The sequence below is a fragment of the Monodon monoceros genome, unplaced genomic scaffold, assembly GCF_005190385.1.
Source record: "Monodon monoceros isolate NGI ecotype Baffin Bay Population unplaced genomic scaffold, NGI_Narwhal_1 Super_Scaffold_16, whole genome shotgun sequence".
NCBI classification, from domain to species: Eukaryota; Metazoa; Chordata; class Mammalia; order Artiodactyla; family Monodontidae; genus Monodon; species Monodon monoceros.
In genome coordinates, this window is record NW_021703772.1 from 43927235 (window position 1) to 43943181 (window position 15947).

At 38.6% G+C, this 15947-nt stretch overlaps 1 protein-coding gene across 4 annotated transcripts in view; it reads left to right on the forward strand.

Annotated features, from left to right (window-relative positions):
* HIBCH (3-hydroxyisobutyryl-CoA hydrolase) overlaps positions 1–15947 on the forward strand; it is an 88737-nt gene that overhangs the window by 47689 nt on the left and 25101 nt on the right. For 3 of the 4 annotated variants that reach the window (XM_029225073.1, XM_029225071.1, XM_029225072.1), the window contains exons 7-9: positions 2731–2809; positions 11230–11375; positions 13902–13988. In XM_029225073.1, coding sequence (XP_029080906.1) covers positions 2731–2809; positions 11230–11375; positions 13902–13988 — 312 coding nt within the window. The remainder of the gene's footprint in view (positions 1–2730; positions 2810–11229; positions 11376–13901; positions 13989–15947) is intronic. The other variant, XM_029225074.1, reaches the window with a different exon arrangement.

Below are 15947 nucleotides of genomic sequence, written 5' to 3' on the forward strand. Positions count from 1 at the left end.
CAGGCAAGAGATGATAGTGACTTCACCTAGGGTTGCAACAGTGGCGATGAAGTGGCCCAATCCAAGATATATTTTGAAGTTAGTGCTATCAAGACAGATTCATAGGGCTTCCCTGGTGGCGCAGTGGTTGAGAGTCCGCCTGCCGATGCAGGAGACACGGGTTCGTGTCCCGGTCCAGGAGGATCCCACATGTCGTGGAGCGGCTAGGTCCGTGAGCCATGGCCGCTGAGCCTGCGCGTCCGGAGCTTGTGCTCCGCAGTGGGAGAGGCCACAACAGTGAGAGGCCCGCGTACTGCAAAAAAAAAAAAAGGAAAAAAAAGACAGGTTCATAGATTAGATTGTAAGATCAGAAAGAAAGGATGATGCTGAAATTTTTGGCCTGAGCAGCTGGGTGAATGATGGTGCTATTTGCTGAGATGGAAAAGACTGAGGGAGCAGCATGTTCAAAGAGAAATCAAGAGGTTTACTTCTGATGCGTGAACATTGAGATACATATTAGATGTTTAGGTGGAGTTGTTAAGTAAACAGCTAGATATAAAATTCTAGAGAAATCAGGAGTGGGAAAATAATTTGTCGTTAATGTTACAGTGCTTAAAATCTTGGGGCTCTTGGAAGAGATCACCTGGGGAATGAATAGAAAGAACAGAGTACAGGTGAAGTGGAGTAGTGGGATGATATCTGATCATTGGGGCAGATCAACATTTTGATGTCAGGGAGAAGAGAAAGAACAACTAATGAGTTAGAAGGAAAACCAGGAGAGTGTAGTGTCTCAAAGCCAAGTCAGGTGTTTCCTGAAGTAGAGAGTGAGCCACTGTCAAATGCTACAGAGATTTATAATTATGTGATAAATGAAATTTGACTGCTGGGTTGGGTAGGATGCAGGGAGAGTATTTGAAGAGAGTTAGGAATTGGAATAAATTTTACATTTGGGGAATGAATGTGTATAACCGGTTGTTAATATAATAAAACTTGAAGACTGAAGCCTTTTTAGTCTAGCAAAGGAGTATCTGCTAAGATTAAGGGTTAATAGTATGTAATGGTAAATTTTGGAAATTTCAAGGGGGATTTAATATAAGCAACCTATAGTGGATTCTTTTATATAAGATACAAAAATTAGATATGAATCTGCCATGAGAGTGCTACACCCCTTTCAACGTGGATCAGTATTTATGTCCTTAGTATCTCCAAGTCAGGTGGCTTGAATTTTCCCGGTCTTCATTTCATCTTAATTGAAAGGCATTTTAAATTGGCTTCTAATGGTACTGGTGTCAATGACCTCTTATTTGGAAAGCTTTTCATTAATAACTTCTTACTAAAATTTTGAAGTCTTTGACTTTGTTCATTATTTTATCAGCCATGACTGAAACAAAATAACTGAATCAATGAATATGGGATCTATAGCTTCTACATGAAAGAGTACAGGGCTTACAAATTTCTTTCTTTCTTGAATTTAGGGGGTAGGGAGGGCCCTCTGTAGAGAATTTGGGCTGTTAGTGGTTCTTTTGCAAAGGAATGAGGGTTCCAGAAGATAGTATGGGAATGACTATCAGGGAGAGCAGTGTTAGGAAAAAGCACACAGCAGTATTGGGATGAATTTATTAGAGGCCAAAGGCCTAAGACAGCTATTGTGTGATGCTGAATCATGACAGAATCTGGGTCTGGGTTCTAACTGAAAATGTGGTGAAGAGACATTTTTAATTGAAAAAAACAGGCACTCACCCAAACAGATCCAGAAAAGAGAAGGGAGCAGTTAAGAGACAAGTGCAGGGAACAAATGGGAATCCAAAGACAAAAATGCAACATAGCTTGTCTTCCTGAAAATTGAACTGCAAGTGTGGGCTTAAGGCAAGTTTGAGTAGTGCATTTGCCTGTTTTTCTCTCTCCAGCTATTTCTGTTTTCTTTGTTCTCTGTGTTGTACAGGCTACATGCACTAAACAATCTAATAGAAGTTCTGAATAATGTGAAAAACATAACATAGGAAATGTATGTCACAATGTGAGCACAGACAAACTTGGATACTTTGTAATCACATGTATACCTCTTATTTTATTCAAATATATCTGTTGATTCAGAGATGACTGTTAAGTTTGTCATTTTCAGTGACATTCAACAAGTCAGAAACAGACTTTCAGCCAAATCTTTTTATTTTGTAACTTGTGTTTAGTAATGGATTTTTAAGAGTTAAATAGTTACTAAGTGTTGTATCTGAGAAAAATGATGTTGCTAATTTTATTTGATGAACTATGTGAATAAATAAAATGTGTTAATATTCTATTTAAGCCTACTGAAATTTGCTAGAATAGCTTGGTTATGCTTTTTTGATGATTGGTTCCACTAAGAATACTCAGTGGTTCTGGGAAGAGTCAGTATTCTATAATGCTGCATCTAGTTTGAAATAAGAGGTAATTGGGGAAGAGGACATGAAGCATAACACAGGATACTAATCAAAAACATTTTAGCTAAAACAAATCTGTTCCAGATATCAGGGGTACCCATGTACTTTTCACCCAGAAAGTTCTGAAATTGTGTGGTTTAGGGTTTCCCTCCTGTCTATCTCCTGAAATTCCTTTAAAGAAATTCTTTATGAAGAATTATATATAATATATATTATATGTATCTTTGTATATGATATAATTTACTTGGTTTATAATGTTTGTGAATGTGAGGTTTTGTTTTGTTTTTTTTAACCCCCGCAGTATTTTTAAAACAATTTTTTGCCTTTTCCCTAGGGAGTTGGTCTCTCAGTTCATGGGCAATTCCGAGTGGCTACTGAAAAGTCTCTTTTTGCAATGCCAGAAACAGCAATAGGTAAAAAAAAAAAAACCAAATTTTTCATAATTACTTTTACAATTATCATCTTTTGATACATTTCAGATTACAGTTATTGAAGGAATTGATGGAATCTTGTATGAAAGAACTTTTAAAAATAAATTATAATAGGAAGATACCTAAAAGTTTATATTAGCTCATACTTATATCTGAAAACACAAAGGCAAGCATATTTAAACTGGAGACACTGGCGCACTGTAGTCTATTTTATTTATTCTTATTGAAGTATAGTTGATTTACAATGTTGTGTCAATTTCTGCTGTACATGTCTTTAATTTTAGATGAAAGATTATTAGAGGAAATATCTTGCATTCAGATCTATGCTCCATTTTGAGTTAACTTTTGTATGTGGTGAGAGGTATGGATCAAAGGTATAGATCAAAGTTTATTATTTTGCATAGGGAGATAAAATCATTCCCACATCATTTTTTGGAAAAAGCTACTATTTCTCCACTGATTGCCTTTGCACCTTTGTATGTGCTGATCTTGGTGCCAACACCACACTGTCTTGATTACTGTTGCTTTATAGTAAGTCTTGATCAAGTAATGATAATCCTCTAATTTTGTTCTTTTTTTTTCTTTCAAGTTGTTTTGGCTCTATAGATCCTTTGTATTTCTATGTGAATTTTAGCGTGATTTTGTAAGTTTCAACAAAAAGGCCTGTTAGAATTTTTTTTTTTTTTTTCAGTACACGGGCCTCTCACTATTGTGACCTCTCCCATTGCGGAGCACAGGCTCCGGACGCGCAGGCTCAGCGGCCATGGCTCACGGGCCCAGCCGCTCCGTGGCATGTGGGATCTTCCCAGACCGGGGCACGAACCCGTGTCCCCTGCATCAGCAGGCGGACTCTCAACCACTGCGCCACCAGGGAAGCCCACCTGTTAGAATTTTTATTTGGATTGTCTAGGATCTATCAATTTAGGGAGGGAGAATTGATATCTTAACAATGTTGAGTCTTCAGACCTGTGAGCAAGGTATATCTTTCCATTTATTTAGGTTTTCTTTAATTTCCCTAAGCCATGTTTTGTAGTTTTCAGTTTCTTATACATCTTTTGTCAGATTTTTCCTTAAGTATTTCATATTATTCAATGATATTATAAATGATATTTTTAAAATCTAGTTCTGATGTTAGTTATCAGTATATAGAAATATAATTGAGTTTTGTACTTTGTATCCTGCAAACTTGATAAACTCACCTATTAGTTCTAGTAGATTTTTTGTTGATTGAATTGGATTTTTTAAATAGATAATTATGTTGTTTACAAATAAAGGACATTTTACTTTTTTCTTTCCCATCTGGATACTTTTTATTTATTTTTTCTTGCCTTATTCCACTGGGTAGAACCTCCAATACAATGTTGAACAGATACGTTGAGAGTGGGCCTTCTTGCCTTGTTTGGGATCTTAGGGGGAAAACATTCAGTCCTTCACCAATTAAGTACGATATTAGGTATAAGTTTTTCATAGGTGCCCCTTATCAGGATGAGGAACTTTCCTTCTGTTCCTAGATTTCTGAGGGGTTTTATAAGGAATGGACTTTGGATTTTGTAATTTTTTTCAGCATGTGTTGAGATGATCATCGTTTTTTCTCTTTTAGTTTGTTAAGGGTGGATTACTTTGATTGGTTTTTTAACATTAAAGTAACCCTGCTTTGCTGGAATAAATCTCAACTCTAGTATGATGTGTCCTACTTTTTATATGTTGTTGGGTTTGATACACAAAAATTTTCTTTGGAATTTTTGCATCTATGTTCATGAGGGATATTGGTCTGTAGTTTTCTGGTAACATCATTTTGGTATCATTTTGCTTGCTTCATTTTGGTATCAGGGTAATGCTGGGTTCATTTCTGGAAAGGTTCGGGTAGAATTGATTCTTTTTTTTCTTTTTTTTTATGTGTTTGGTAGAATTCACCAGTGAAGCCATCTAGGTCTAGAGTTTTCTTTGTGGAGAGGTTTTTAACTACAAATTCAAAATCTTTAATAGATGTAGGCTATTCAAGTTATCTGGGGTTTTTTGCACAAACTTTAGTAATTTGGGTCTTTTAAGGAGTTTGTCCATTTATTAGCATAAAGTTCATTTCCTTATTATCTTTTTAGTATCTGTAGAATCTATAGTAATACCTGGCTCTCTCATCTTTTTTTTTTTTGGTCATGCCATGCAGCATTTGGGATCTTAGTTCCCTGACCAGGGATCAAACCCGTGCCCCCTGCATTGGGAGCGTGGAGTTTTAACCACTGGACAGCCAGGGAAGTCCCTCTCTCATTCTGTTTTTTTTTTTTTTTTTTGCGGTATGCGGGCCTCTCACTGTTGCGGCCTCTCCCGTTGCGGAGCACAGGCTCCCGACGCGCAGGCTCAGCAGCCATGGCTTATTGGCCCAGCCACTCCACGGTATGTGGGATATTCCTGGACCGGGGCACGAACCCATGTCCCCTGCATCGGCAGGTGGACTCTCAACCACTGCGCCACCAGGGAAACCCTCTCATTCTTGATGTTAGTAATTTGTCTTCTCTTTCTTTTTCTGATCACTGTAATTAGAGGTTTATTAATTTTATTGATCTCAAAAGAAGTTTTTTGGTTTTCTGTTTTATTGATTTCTGCTCTGATATTTATTACTTCCTTCTACTTACTTGAAGTTTTATCTCCTTTCTCTAGTCTCCTAAGGTGAAACCTGAGGTCATTGATATGAGACCCAGGTATAGAATTCTATTCTGATGTTTAAATGTCAGTACTTTAAAGATTTTGCTACACCATCTTCTCATTTATGTTGTTTTCCATGAGAAGTCTGCTCTTATCCTTATCTTCGTTCCTCTGTAAATAAGTGTCTTTTTTGTTTTTCTTTTTTCTTTTCTCTGGCTGCTCTTAAGATTTTCTGCTGATCACTTGTTTTGGTGTGCCTTGATCCCTTGATTATGACGTACCTTTCTGTAGCTTTCTTCCTGTTTCTTATGATTGTGTTTATTGGGCTAGTTAGTTTTATAGTTTTTGTCAGATTTGGAAATTTTGACATTATTTCTTCAAATATTTTTCTGTCCCCCCATTTCCTTTTCAGGAACTCCATTTAAACTTTTGTTAAGCTCACTCATGTATTGTTGATTTTTTTATTTCTTTTTTTTATTTTAGATATTTGCTATTCATGTGTTTTCAAATTCACTAATCCTTTCTTTTGCAAAGTCAAAACTGCCCTTAATCCCATTCATGTATTTTTTAGCTTATACATTCATCTTAGTTTTCATCTATAGTAGTATCATTTGGGTCTTTTTAAAAATATATATTATTTGTTATTTCTTTTTTAAATTTTATTTATTTTATTGATTTATTTTTGGCTGTGTTTGGGTCTTTGTTGCTGCCCGTCGGCTTTCTCTAGTTGCGGAGAGTGGAGGCTACTCTTCATTGCGGTGTGTGGGCTTCTCATTGCAGTGGCTTCTCTTGTTGTGGAGCATGGGCTCTAGGCACACGGGCTTCAGTAGTTGTGGCATGTGGGCTCAGAATTTGTGGTGTGTGGGCTCTGGAGTGCAGGCTCAGTAGTTGTGGCTCACGGGCTTTGTTGCTCCACGGCATGTGAATCTTCCCAGGCCAGGGCTCGAACCTGTGTCCCCTGCATTGGCAGGTGGATTCTTAACCACTGTGCCACCAGGGAAACCCCTCTTATTTGCTTTTATTTAACGTTTTGAACATATGGTATATGTTTATTATAACTGTGTTGATGTCCTTGTTTGCTAATTCTTATGTTTATGTCAGTTCTGGGTCAGTTTTTCTCATTTTGTTTTTTTGTTTTGTTTTATTTGTCTTTATAGATAATGTTACAACATTTCAAACTTTATTCAAACACATCAGTGGTGGCAAAGAGCACAAACGAGTGACAGGCACGATTGCTAACGCCAGGATCAAAGGCCAGGAAGGAGCTCGAGAGAGCCTGTTGGTCCCTGCCTTCCCCACACCTTGCTGTCACTTTCGTTTTGTTTTTTTTTTACTGGCGTATAGTTGCTTTACACTGCTCTGTCAATTTCTGCTGTACAGCAAAGTGAATCAGCCTTATGTATACATATGTCCCTTCTTGCTTGGATTTCCTGCCCATTTAGGTCACCACAGAGCACTGAGTAGAATTCCCTGTGCTATACAGTAGGTTCTCATTAGTTATCTATTTTATACATAGTAGTGTATATATGTCAATCCCAATCTCCCAATTCACCCCCCCCACCTTTTCCCCCTTCGTGTCCATACATTTGTTCTCTACATCTGTGTCTCTGTTTCTGCTTTGCAAGTAAGATCATCTATACCATTTTTCTAGATTCCACATATATGTGTTGATATATGATATTTGTTTTTCTCTTTCTGACTTACTTTACTCCATATGACAGTCTCTAGGTCTTTCCACGTCTCTGCAACAGTTCTGGATCAATTTTGATTGATTGTTTTATCATGTCATCATGGGTGGCAATTTCTTGCTTTTTTAGATTCCTGGTAATTTTTGACTGGATTCTAGACATTGTAAGCTTTACTTTGTTGAGTGCTGGATATTTTTGTATAGATGGTTCCCAACTTACACTTTTTTGATTTTACGATTTTACAGTGGTGCAAAAGCAATATACATGTAGTAGAAACTGTACTTTGAACTTTGACCTTTTCTTTGGCCGGCCATATCCGGTACCATACTCTCATGTGATGCTGGGCAGTGGCAGCGAGCCATAGCTCCTATGCAGCCACACAATCACAAGGATAAATAACTGATACTTAGAACCTTTTTGTTTTTCACTTTTAGCATAAGTCAATAAATTATATGAGATATTCAACACTTTATTATAAAATAGGCCTTGTGTTAGATGATCTTGTCCAACTTTAGGCTAATGTAAGTGTTCTGAGCACATTTAAGATAGGCTAGGCTGAGCTATGATGTTTGGAAGTTAGGTGTATTAAATGCATTATATGGTATTTTCAACTTATGATTTGTGATGGATTTATCAGGATGTAACCCCAATGTAAATTGAGGAAGATCTATATTCTTATAAATATTCTTGAGCTTGCTTCTGGGATGAGGTTATGTTACTTGGAAACAGTTTGTTCCTTTCAGGTCTTTTAGTTGTTTTTTTTTAAATTTATTATTATTATTATTTTTAGATGCCAGGTTGGAGCAGTGCTCAGGCTAGGGCTAATTATTTCCTACTACTGAAATGAGACCCTTCTTTGCCTTCTACTCAGTGCCCCCATGAATCCTGAGTTCTCACAGTCTGATTGGTGGGAACAGGCACTATTCTCAGCCCTGTGTAGGTTCCCAGTACTGTTCTCTATAATCCTTTCCTGTGGTTCTTTCCATAACCTCAGGCAGTTTCTTCATACATATGTACTGATCAGTACCAAGCTGAGGACTTAAGGGAGACACTCTGCAGATCTCCAGAGTTTTCTCTCTGTGCAGCTCTCTCCTCTCTGGTACTCTCTTCTGGGAATTCTGTCTGCCTCAGTCTCCCTGGATTCTTAGCTTTATTCCCCTCAAATCAAGGGCTGTTCTGGGCCTGGACATTCTCTCAAGGCTTTAAGCTGGAGCTTTTGTAGAGTTTACCTCACTTGTTTTCAGATATTCAGAGATCACTTACCTTTATTCCCTGATGGTCCAGTTTGTTGAAAACTGGTATTTCGTATATTTTCTATAGTTATTTCAAGTAGGAGAGTAAATTTAGTCCCTCTTACTCCATCTTATCCAAAGTGTAATTCTTCTGGATGGCTACTTTAGATTAGATGGTTAAAGAGGTTTTCCAAGGAGATGTCGTTTAGGTTGAGATTTGAATGACAAGAGGGAAGCAGCTATATTAATATCTTAGAACAGAATACTGTGGTGTTAAGAAGTTAGTCTAAAGCAAGAATAAAGCTTTACCAGTTCAAGAAACCAAATAGAGTCAACTGTCTGAATCCAGGGCAGGAGTGTTATACTGTGCTCTTCAAGAGGTACACAGGGACCTCTGGTGAAGAGTTTGGATTTAAACCTAAACATTATGGGAAACTGTGGGAGAGTTTAAAGCAGGGAGTGGCATGGTCTGGTTTACATTTTAATGCCATCATTCTGGCTGCTTTAAGGATAATGGATTGTAGGGGGTGCAAGAGTAGAGAGGCTTGTTAGGAGGTCATTACATTAATCTAGAGCTCTGCTGTCTGATACTGTAGCCACTAACCACAGATGGCTATTTAATATAAATTAAATTTAAATAAATTCAGTTCCTCAGTTGCAAAGTGTTTAATAGCCACATCTGGTTAGTGGCAGCATAGATTATAGAACATTTTCATCATCATAGAAAATTCTATTGGATAGCACAGGTCTAGAGAGAGATAATTTTAAGCTTGGAGTAATATGGAGCTATAGAGTTGGAATAGAGTGGATAGATTTAGAAAATGTTTTGGAGTTAACTTGCTTGCTGATATAATGAATCAGGAATAACTCCAAGGTGTTTAGGTAGTGCTACTAGATGGATGAGGCCAATTAGGGAAGGAACAGTATGGTTGGAGGGATGAGAATCAGGAGTTGTGTTTTTGCCATGTTATATCTGGGATGCTTATTATCTATGTGGCTAAATCTAGAATGCAGATTTGAGAGTTTGTATTCAAGGGAAAAAGGCATAACTAGATAGACAGATTTGGGACTGTATTGGTCTGCTAGGGCTGCCATAACAAAATACCAAGACTGGGTAGCTTAAACAACATTTATTTCTCCCAGTCCTGGAAGCTGGAAGTCCAACATCAAGGTATTGGCAGGTTTGGTTTCACCCAAGGCCCCTGTCCTTGGCTTGTAGACAGCTGCCTTCTCTCTGTCCTCACATGGCCTTTCCTTTGTGTGTGCCCTCAGTGTCTCTTCCTCTTACAAGGACACCAGTCCTATTAGATAAGGCCCCCACTCTTATAACCTCATTTAACCTTAATTACCTCTTTAAAGGTCCTTTTCTCCAAATTGTCACATTGTGGGGTTAGGACTTCAGCTTAAGAATTTTGGGACACCATTTGGGACACAATTCCATCCCTAACAGGGACTGATCCGCATATAGATATTATCTAAAGCTGTAAGAGCTAAGGAAATGCGTGTGTGGGGTATCGGAGAGCCTCAGATGAGGCCTAGGCACAGCAGTGGGCACAGGTCCAGCAAGGGAGGTGGAGCCAGTAAGGGGAACTGGAAAGAAGCAGCCATTGAGGCAAAGGGCGAAGAGGGAGAATGTGGGGCCCTGGAACACACAGAAGTGTTTTCACTTGGGCAGAGTGCTCCTGAGGCTCAGCAGCAGGTAGGAATGGATATTGAGGAACAGAAAGACGACCAGAGTGGCTGGAGTATAGTGAGTGAGTAGTAAGAGATGTAATTGAAAAAGTGGTCAGGGGCCTTGAAGACTGATAAAGGTGTTAGTTTTTTTTTTTTAATTAATTAATTAATTTATTTATTTTTCCGGTATGCTGGCCTCTCACTGTTGTGGCCTCTCCCGTTGCGGAGCACAGGCTCCGGACGCGCAGGCTCAGCGGCCATGGCTCACGGGCCCAGCCGCTCCGCGGCATGTGGGATCTTCCCAGACCAGGGCATGAACCCACATCCCCTGCATTGGCAGGCGGACTCTCAACCACTGCACCACCAGTGAAGCCCCCTAGGAACTTTTTGACATGTAGAACTGGGAAGAATTTGAATGCTTGTATTTTTATCTGAATTAATTGAAGCAATTTTCAAATAGATAGGTGGATTATAAACCTAGAGGGTCACAATTGTTTAAGGAGCTCTTAAACACCAAAAAGTAGTGTACTGGCAAGTATTTGCGTATATGCTATTTTTAGTTGTTGCCAGTAGAGAGAGTAAGGGAATTTAAAAAATACTCATGGTTAAGAAAAGAGTAAGTGCAAGTGATTTAATTAGGTATAAACTTGTTCATTTAGTAGGACTAATGGTTATCACATCACTTTAAGTATCTTGAATATTAGATAATTGACGGTTTGGACATTGATTAAATGGTAATAATAATTTATCACATAATAGCCTTAGATTACATATATTTTTTCCTGTGCTTATCATTTGGAAAGAAAATATTGCTTCAGTCTTTACCTACATTGGAGACTCTTAAAAAGTAGTAGTAGAGATGAGTAATTTAAGTAATATTTATCAAGTAGTTATATCCAGAACATTGTGCCATCATATCCGTCATTGACGTCTATAGAAATGAAACATGAAAAATTTGAAAAGTACCCCAATTAAGTTAGCACAATTTATAGCAAGTCTTTTGTGCCATTGATTGCATTGTATAGTACGTTGTAGTACTGTGGTATAGTAATAATATTTTTACTATAGATTCAGACTCCAGAGAAAAATGGCTCTTTGATCTCAAGTAAAGAGAGCTGAATTTATCTTTTTCATTTGAATCATTGTCTCTTTTTGTTTTTAATTACAGGGCTATTCCCTGATGTGGGTGGAGGTTATTTCTTGCCACGACTTCAAGGAAAACTTGGGTGCTTCCTTGCATTAACAGGATTCAGGCTGAAAGGAAGAGATGTGTATGCAGCAGGAATTGCTACACACTTTGTAGATTCTGAAAAGGTAATTACTTGGATGATTGCATTTTGTGTTGTTTGGAATAGCTCATGGGGAGGCAGTATGAGTGGTTGAGATTACAGTCTTTGGTCTACATGGGTCTGAACCCTACATGTACCCTTAAAGCTGTGTGACCCTGGGGAAGGTGCTTAAGCTCTCCAATCCTCATTTCCTCATATGCAAAATGGAAATAATTATATCTGGATCCAGGGCTGTTTTGCCTGGTACCTTCAGTGAATATTTTTTAATGAATAATTATAGTCTGTTTATACTATTTTAAGAAAGTCTAATATATAAAAATCTGAATTTATGTATAAAAAGATAGGCTTTTATAAAGATATTTTTGAAAGATTCTTTTGTTAGTTTCCCTAGTGCATTTAAAAGTTTGTAAAATATGGTCTTAAAAACTCTTCTGAAGGGAATCTGTTGTAAGGGACACATATTACTTACCTTGGTCTTAAAACATTTTTCTTAAACAGCACGGTCAGTTTTCTTAGCCCAGGATAGCACAGTGGCAAAGGATGTGCAGTGGACAGCCTCGTTTTAAATCTTAGCTTGAATTTATCCTCTTTAGCCCCAGTTTTCCCATCTCCACATTGAGGACGGCAGTTTTATCATAGCAGTTGAAAGTCATTGTGTTAAATGTAACAGAAGGCCCAGTTCAAGGTGGTTTTGCCTTAGAACTCCCAGCAAGAGATTTGGGATTTTTCTGCTTCAGCTGGGTTAGCTCAGTCTTATTGAACTGGCTCGTTCCTGAACCACATGGGTGGGTGGAATACACTGGCTAATCTATCCTAGCTAATGTGCTCCATCCCTGGAACTGTGGGGTAAAGTCAGTTTCCCAGGAAACCAGTGGATTTCTGATCTTGAGGGAGGGGTGTTATGTGATAGGGGAAGGAATGCTATTAAAATGTATGAAGTATACAAAGTTGAAAGTTGTCCCCTTACACTGTTATGAGGGCCTTCCATCACATTTGCCTGAATTTTCAGATATTTCTCTTTTTTAGATCTTTATGGGCATCCTTGGTCACATTGAGTAGGTGGCTGTCTCATTCTTCCCTTGAGCTGTAACAGGAAGCAAACATGGGTACTCCATTATTTGCTCTGGAGGGACACGCTTGATTATAGTGGAATTTGGTTAAGGATGGGGGAGAGAGCTGATCCACAGCCCTTTCTTCTCTTAGTCAGATTGCCCAGTAATATATGCAGTGCATAGCCTCCCATTTACAGAGCCTGTAGTGGATAACAGAAATGAATAATACACATTGGGAATGGGGCTAGAGGTGGGTACAAAAGATAAAAAACCATCTGTACCATCTGACAGAGTAAAGTATGGTAAGTGTACAAACAGAATACAAAGAAAGGATTCAACGGATTGAATCCATTGAAGGAAGAGCTTACTTATAATAACGGACTGGAAGTTTTCTCATAGAGGTTGCAGTTCAGCTGGGCCTTAAGATAAGTATTGTCGGGAGAAGTTTTTCTGGATAGAGGAGACTAATGAGCAAGCCCCATGGGGTAGGAAAACATTAGCTGTGTTTTAGAAACAGTAAAAAGTCCATTTGGCTGAGTGTAGGAAGAGGTATATGAAGGATATAGGGGGAAAGCTGTTGGAGGACAGAGGGAACGAAAAGTACCCACCGAACTGAGAAGGTATCTTGAGACCAAAAAACGAGGCAGGCGGCTCCATATAATCAGTGGATCAGTTTGTTAGAGGGTAACTTATGCTCAGGGTGGCATTGGGCGGACAGTGATCTGGCAGCATTCACAACTGCACCTGCACTGCTGAGGGGCCACTGGGATAGTTTATAGTTGACCTTCGGGTATGGGGATGTGTGCTTGGAAACAGGACATGCATTCCTAAATTGGGGTTTATGAATGGGTAACTCGTCTCTTGGGCACTGGGAATACATACGTCAGCGAGAGTCTTCATCATTGTTTGGGGACTAACAGAGCATGGAGGCCACTTGGTCCTAATGATTATTAAACGATGTCTATTAACTATTGATACAAAGCCCTTGATGACAGAGAAGTGATTTACCACACAGTACGGTCCTGGGTAGGGTCAGTGGAAGGGCAGGAGGAACTGTATGGGCCCAAGATGGTGTCAGTTATGTTAATAGCCATACAAGAGTTAAGTGTGGCTATATTATAGACCTGTGCATTGACTATAGTAGCCATTAGTCACATGTGGCAATTTTCATTAAAATTAATTAAAATAAAATTTATAATTGGGATCTTTAGTTGTAACACTACATTTCAAGTGCTTAATAGCTAGAGGGAAACAAAGATGAATGTCTCTATTTCTCCTCTTCAATTTCTTTCGTCTTTATCCATTCCTTGCAAGGCAGCATTTACTTTGTGGGAATGTGTGTGCCTTCAACTTCAGTGAAAATTGCCTTCATTGACTCAGCTGAAGGGACAGTATCATAATTTTAAGACAGGGATTTTTAAAAAGAATATAAGATTTCTAAAGAAAAAATATTCTGTGTTGCTGTGGTGTTTTAAATGTTTTCCTTTACCCCCCTGTAGTTGGGCATGTTAGAAGAAGATTTGTTAGCCCTGAAATCTCCTTCAAAAGAAAATATTGCAGAAGTCTTAGAAACTTACCATGCAAAGGTAATCTTGTCAGTATTCTAACCTCAGATTTTAATTCATGGGGAAGGGGAAGTGACTGAAAAATTAGCAGTTGGTGAATATTATAGTTTGTGGATATAAATAAATGTACTGGGATTTATTTACTTTAAAGCTTGTTGGGAGTATCAGTGCTTCACAATCATTAGGATGGCCATCTGAGAAGATGACTTCTTTACATGCAACTACACAGCTTGTTTTCTCATTTCCGGTGAATTTCAGTGCATAGCCCTGTGATTGGCCCTTGCAAGGGCTTTTTACAACACACTGTGACATTTGTGTAATGGAGGTTCAGTGTTGATGCTATTTGTGGAGCTGCTAAAGTGAAACTCTGGTCTATATCGAAATATGATAATAACATACAATGCAGTGGTTTCTTTTAATTCCTTTTGTTGTCTAACTTAAATTCTCTTTTAAGAGCCAAGAATCTATAAAAATGCTACATGACTTCTAGTTAAACGTGATAGATGCCATATATGCTCCCTCCTGAAACCCCACTAAAATTGTGGTAAAGGAATAAGAAAGGCAGGAATCCACAAAGAGAAATAGAACAGAAAAGGAGACAGTGGCAGGCATAAGATGTCAGGATTTTGGAAGCTTGAAAGTGGAATGATGAGGGCAACTACTTTAGACCTGAGAACACTGAACTCAGTGGGGGAAGCCAATAAGAAGTAAGCCAGTTCTTTCTGTAGACTCTTTGTAGGGTACCAGCTCCCTTTGACAGGCCTCGCTGGCTAAGGGCAGGGATAGGTGAGGTGCTCTACTGAAAAGAGGCAGAACATATTAAATGGGAAGAACTTTGGCCTCTTTTCCTAGTTGGTTTCCAGAACTCTTACGTACCATCTATCTAAGTTTGGGCAGCCATAACAAAAATACCGTAGACTTGGTGGCTTAAACAGCAGAAATTTCTCACAGTTCTGGAGGCTGGAAGGTCCAAGATCAAGGTGCCAGCCTATTAGGTTCCTGGTGAGGAACCTCTTCCTGTTTTGCAGATGAATGCCTTCCTGCTGTGTCCTCACATAGCAGAGAGAGAAAGTGAGCTCTCTCAGGTCTCTGCTTATAAGGGCGCTAATCCCATCCTGAGGGCTCCATCCTTTTGACTTAATTACCTCCCAAAGGCCTCACCCCTAGATACTATCACTTTGGGATTAAGATTTCAACATGAATTTTGTGGGGGCACAAACATTTAGTCAGTAGCACCATCCTACTCCCAAGCAGTTCATTAGAAGCAAAAGAAAACCTGTAACTATTGACATTCGAGCACCCCTCTGAAAAAAACATCCAGGCCTGATCATCTCATAATGCATCAGACAATTGATAGTCCCATAACTGCAATTGACATTACACACAAAGCTTCCTAATCTTAGTGCTTCACATAGAATAACAAGGATTGCCAGGCATTAAAAACCGGAGATTGGCTAAAATAAAAAATGTACTTGAAGGAAGTAGGCAATGCAAGGAGAAGAAGGAACCCTAACAATTATAGGTTTGGTTGTTTTTTTTTATCTTCAGATAAGAGGAAAATATTTCATCTGTGAAATAAGAACAGATGTTACGAAGAGAAATAGTTAAAGAATAAAAAGAAATTTAAAATGTGACAGCGAAATGGGGGAAAACCTCATAACAGCTTAGATTAAAATTGATGGATGAGGAAGACTCTAAGAGGATAATAAGGTGGAAAGTGGAGAGAAAAGAAAACTTGGTATTATTCCAGGAGGTCCAAACCTGTTAGGAATTTGTAACAGAGGCGAGGAAATATTTAGAGAAATGGTAACCGCCCCCTGACAAAATTACCCAGAACAGAAGAACATGAGTACAGATTCATGGGCCCTGAATAGTTAGTGTATGAATATGAATACAGAGCATGTGAGCATTTCATCAGATTTTGTCAAAGCATCTGACAGTCTCTTACGTTGTCAAATTGGGTAAACGTGGGATGGATTA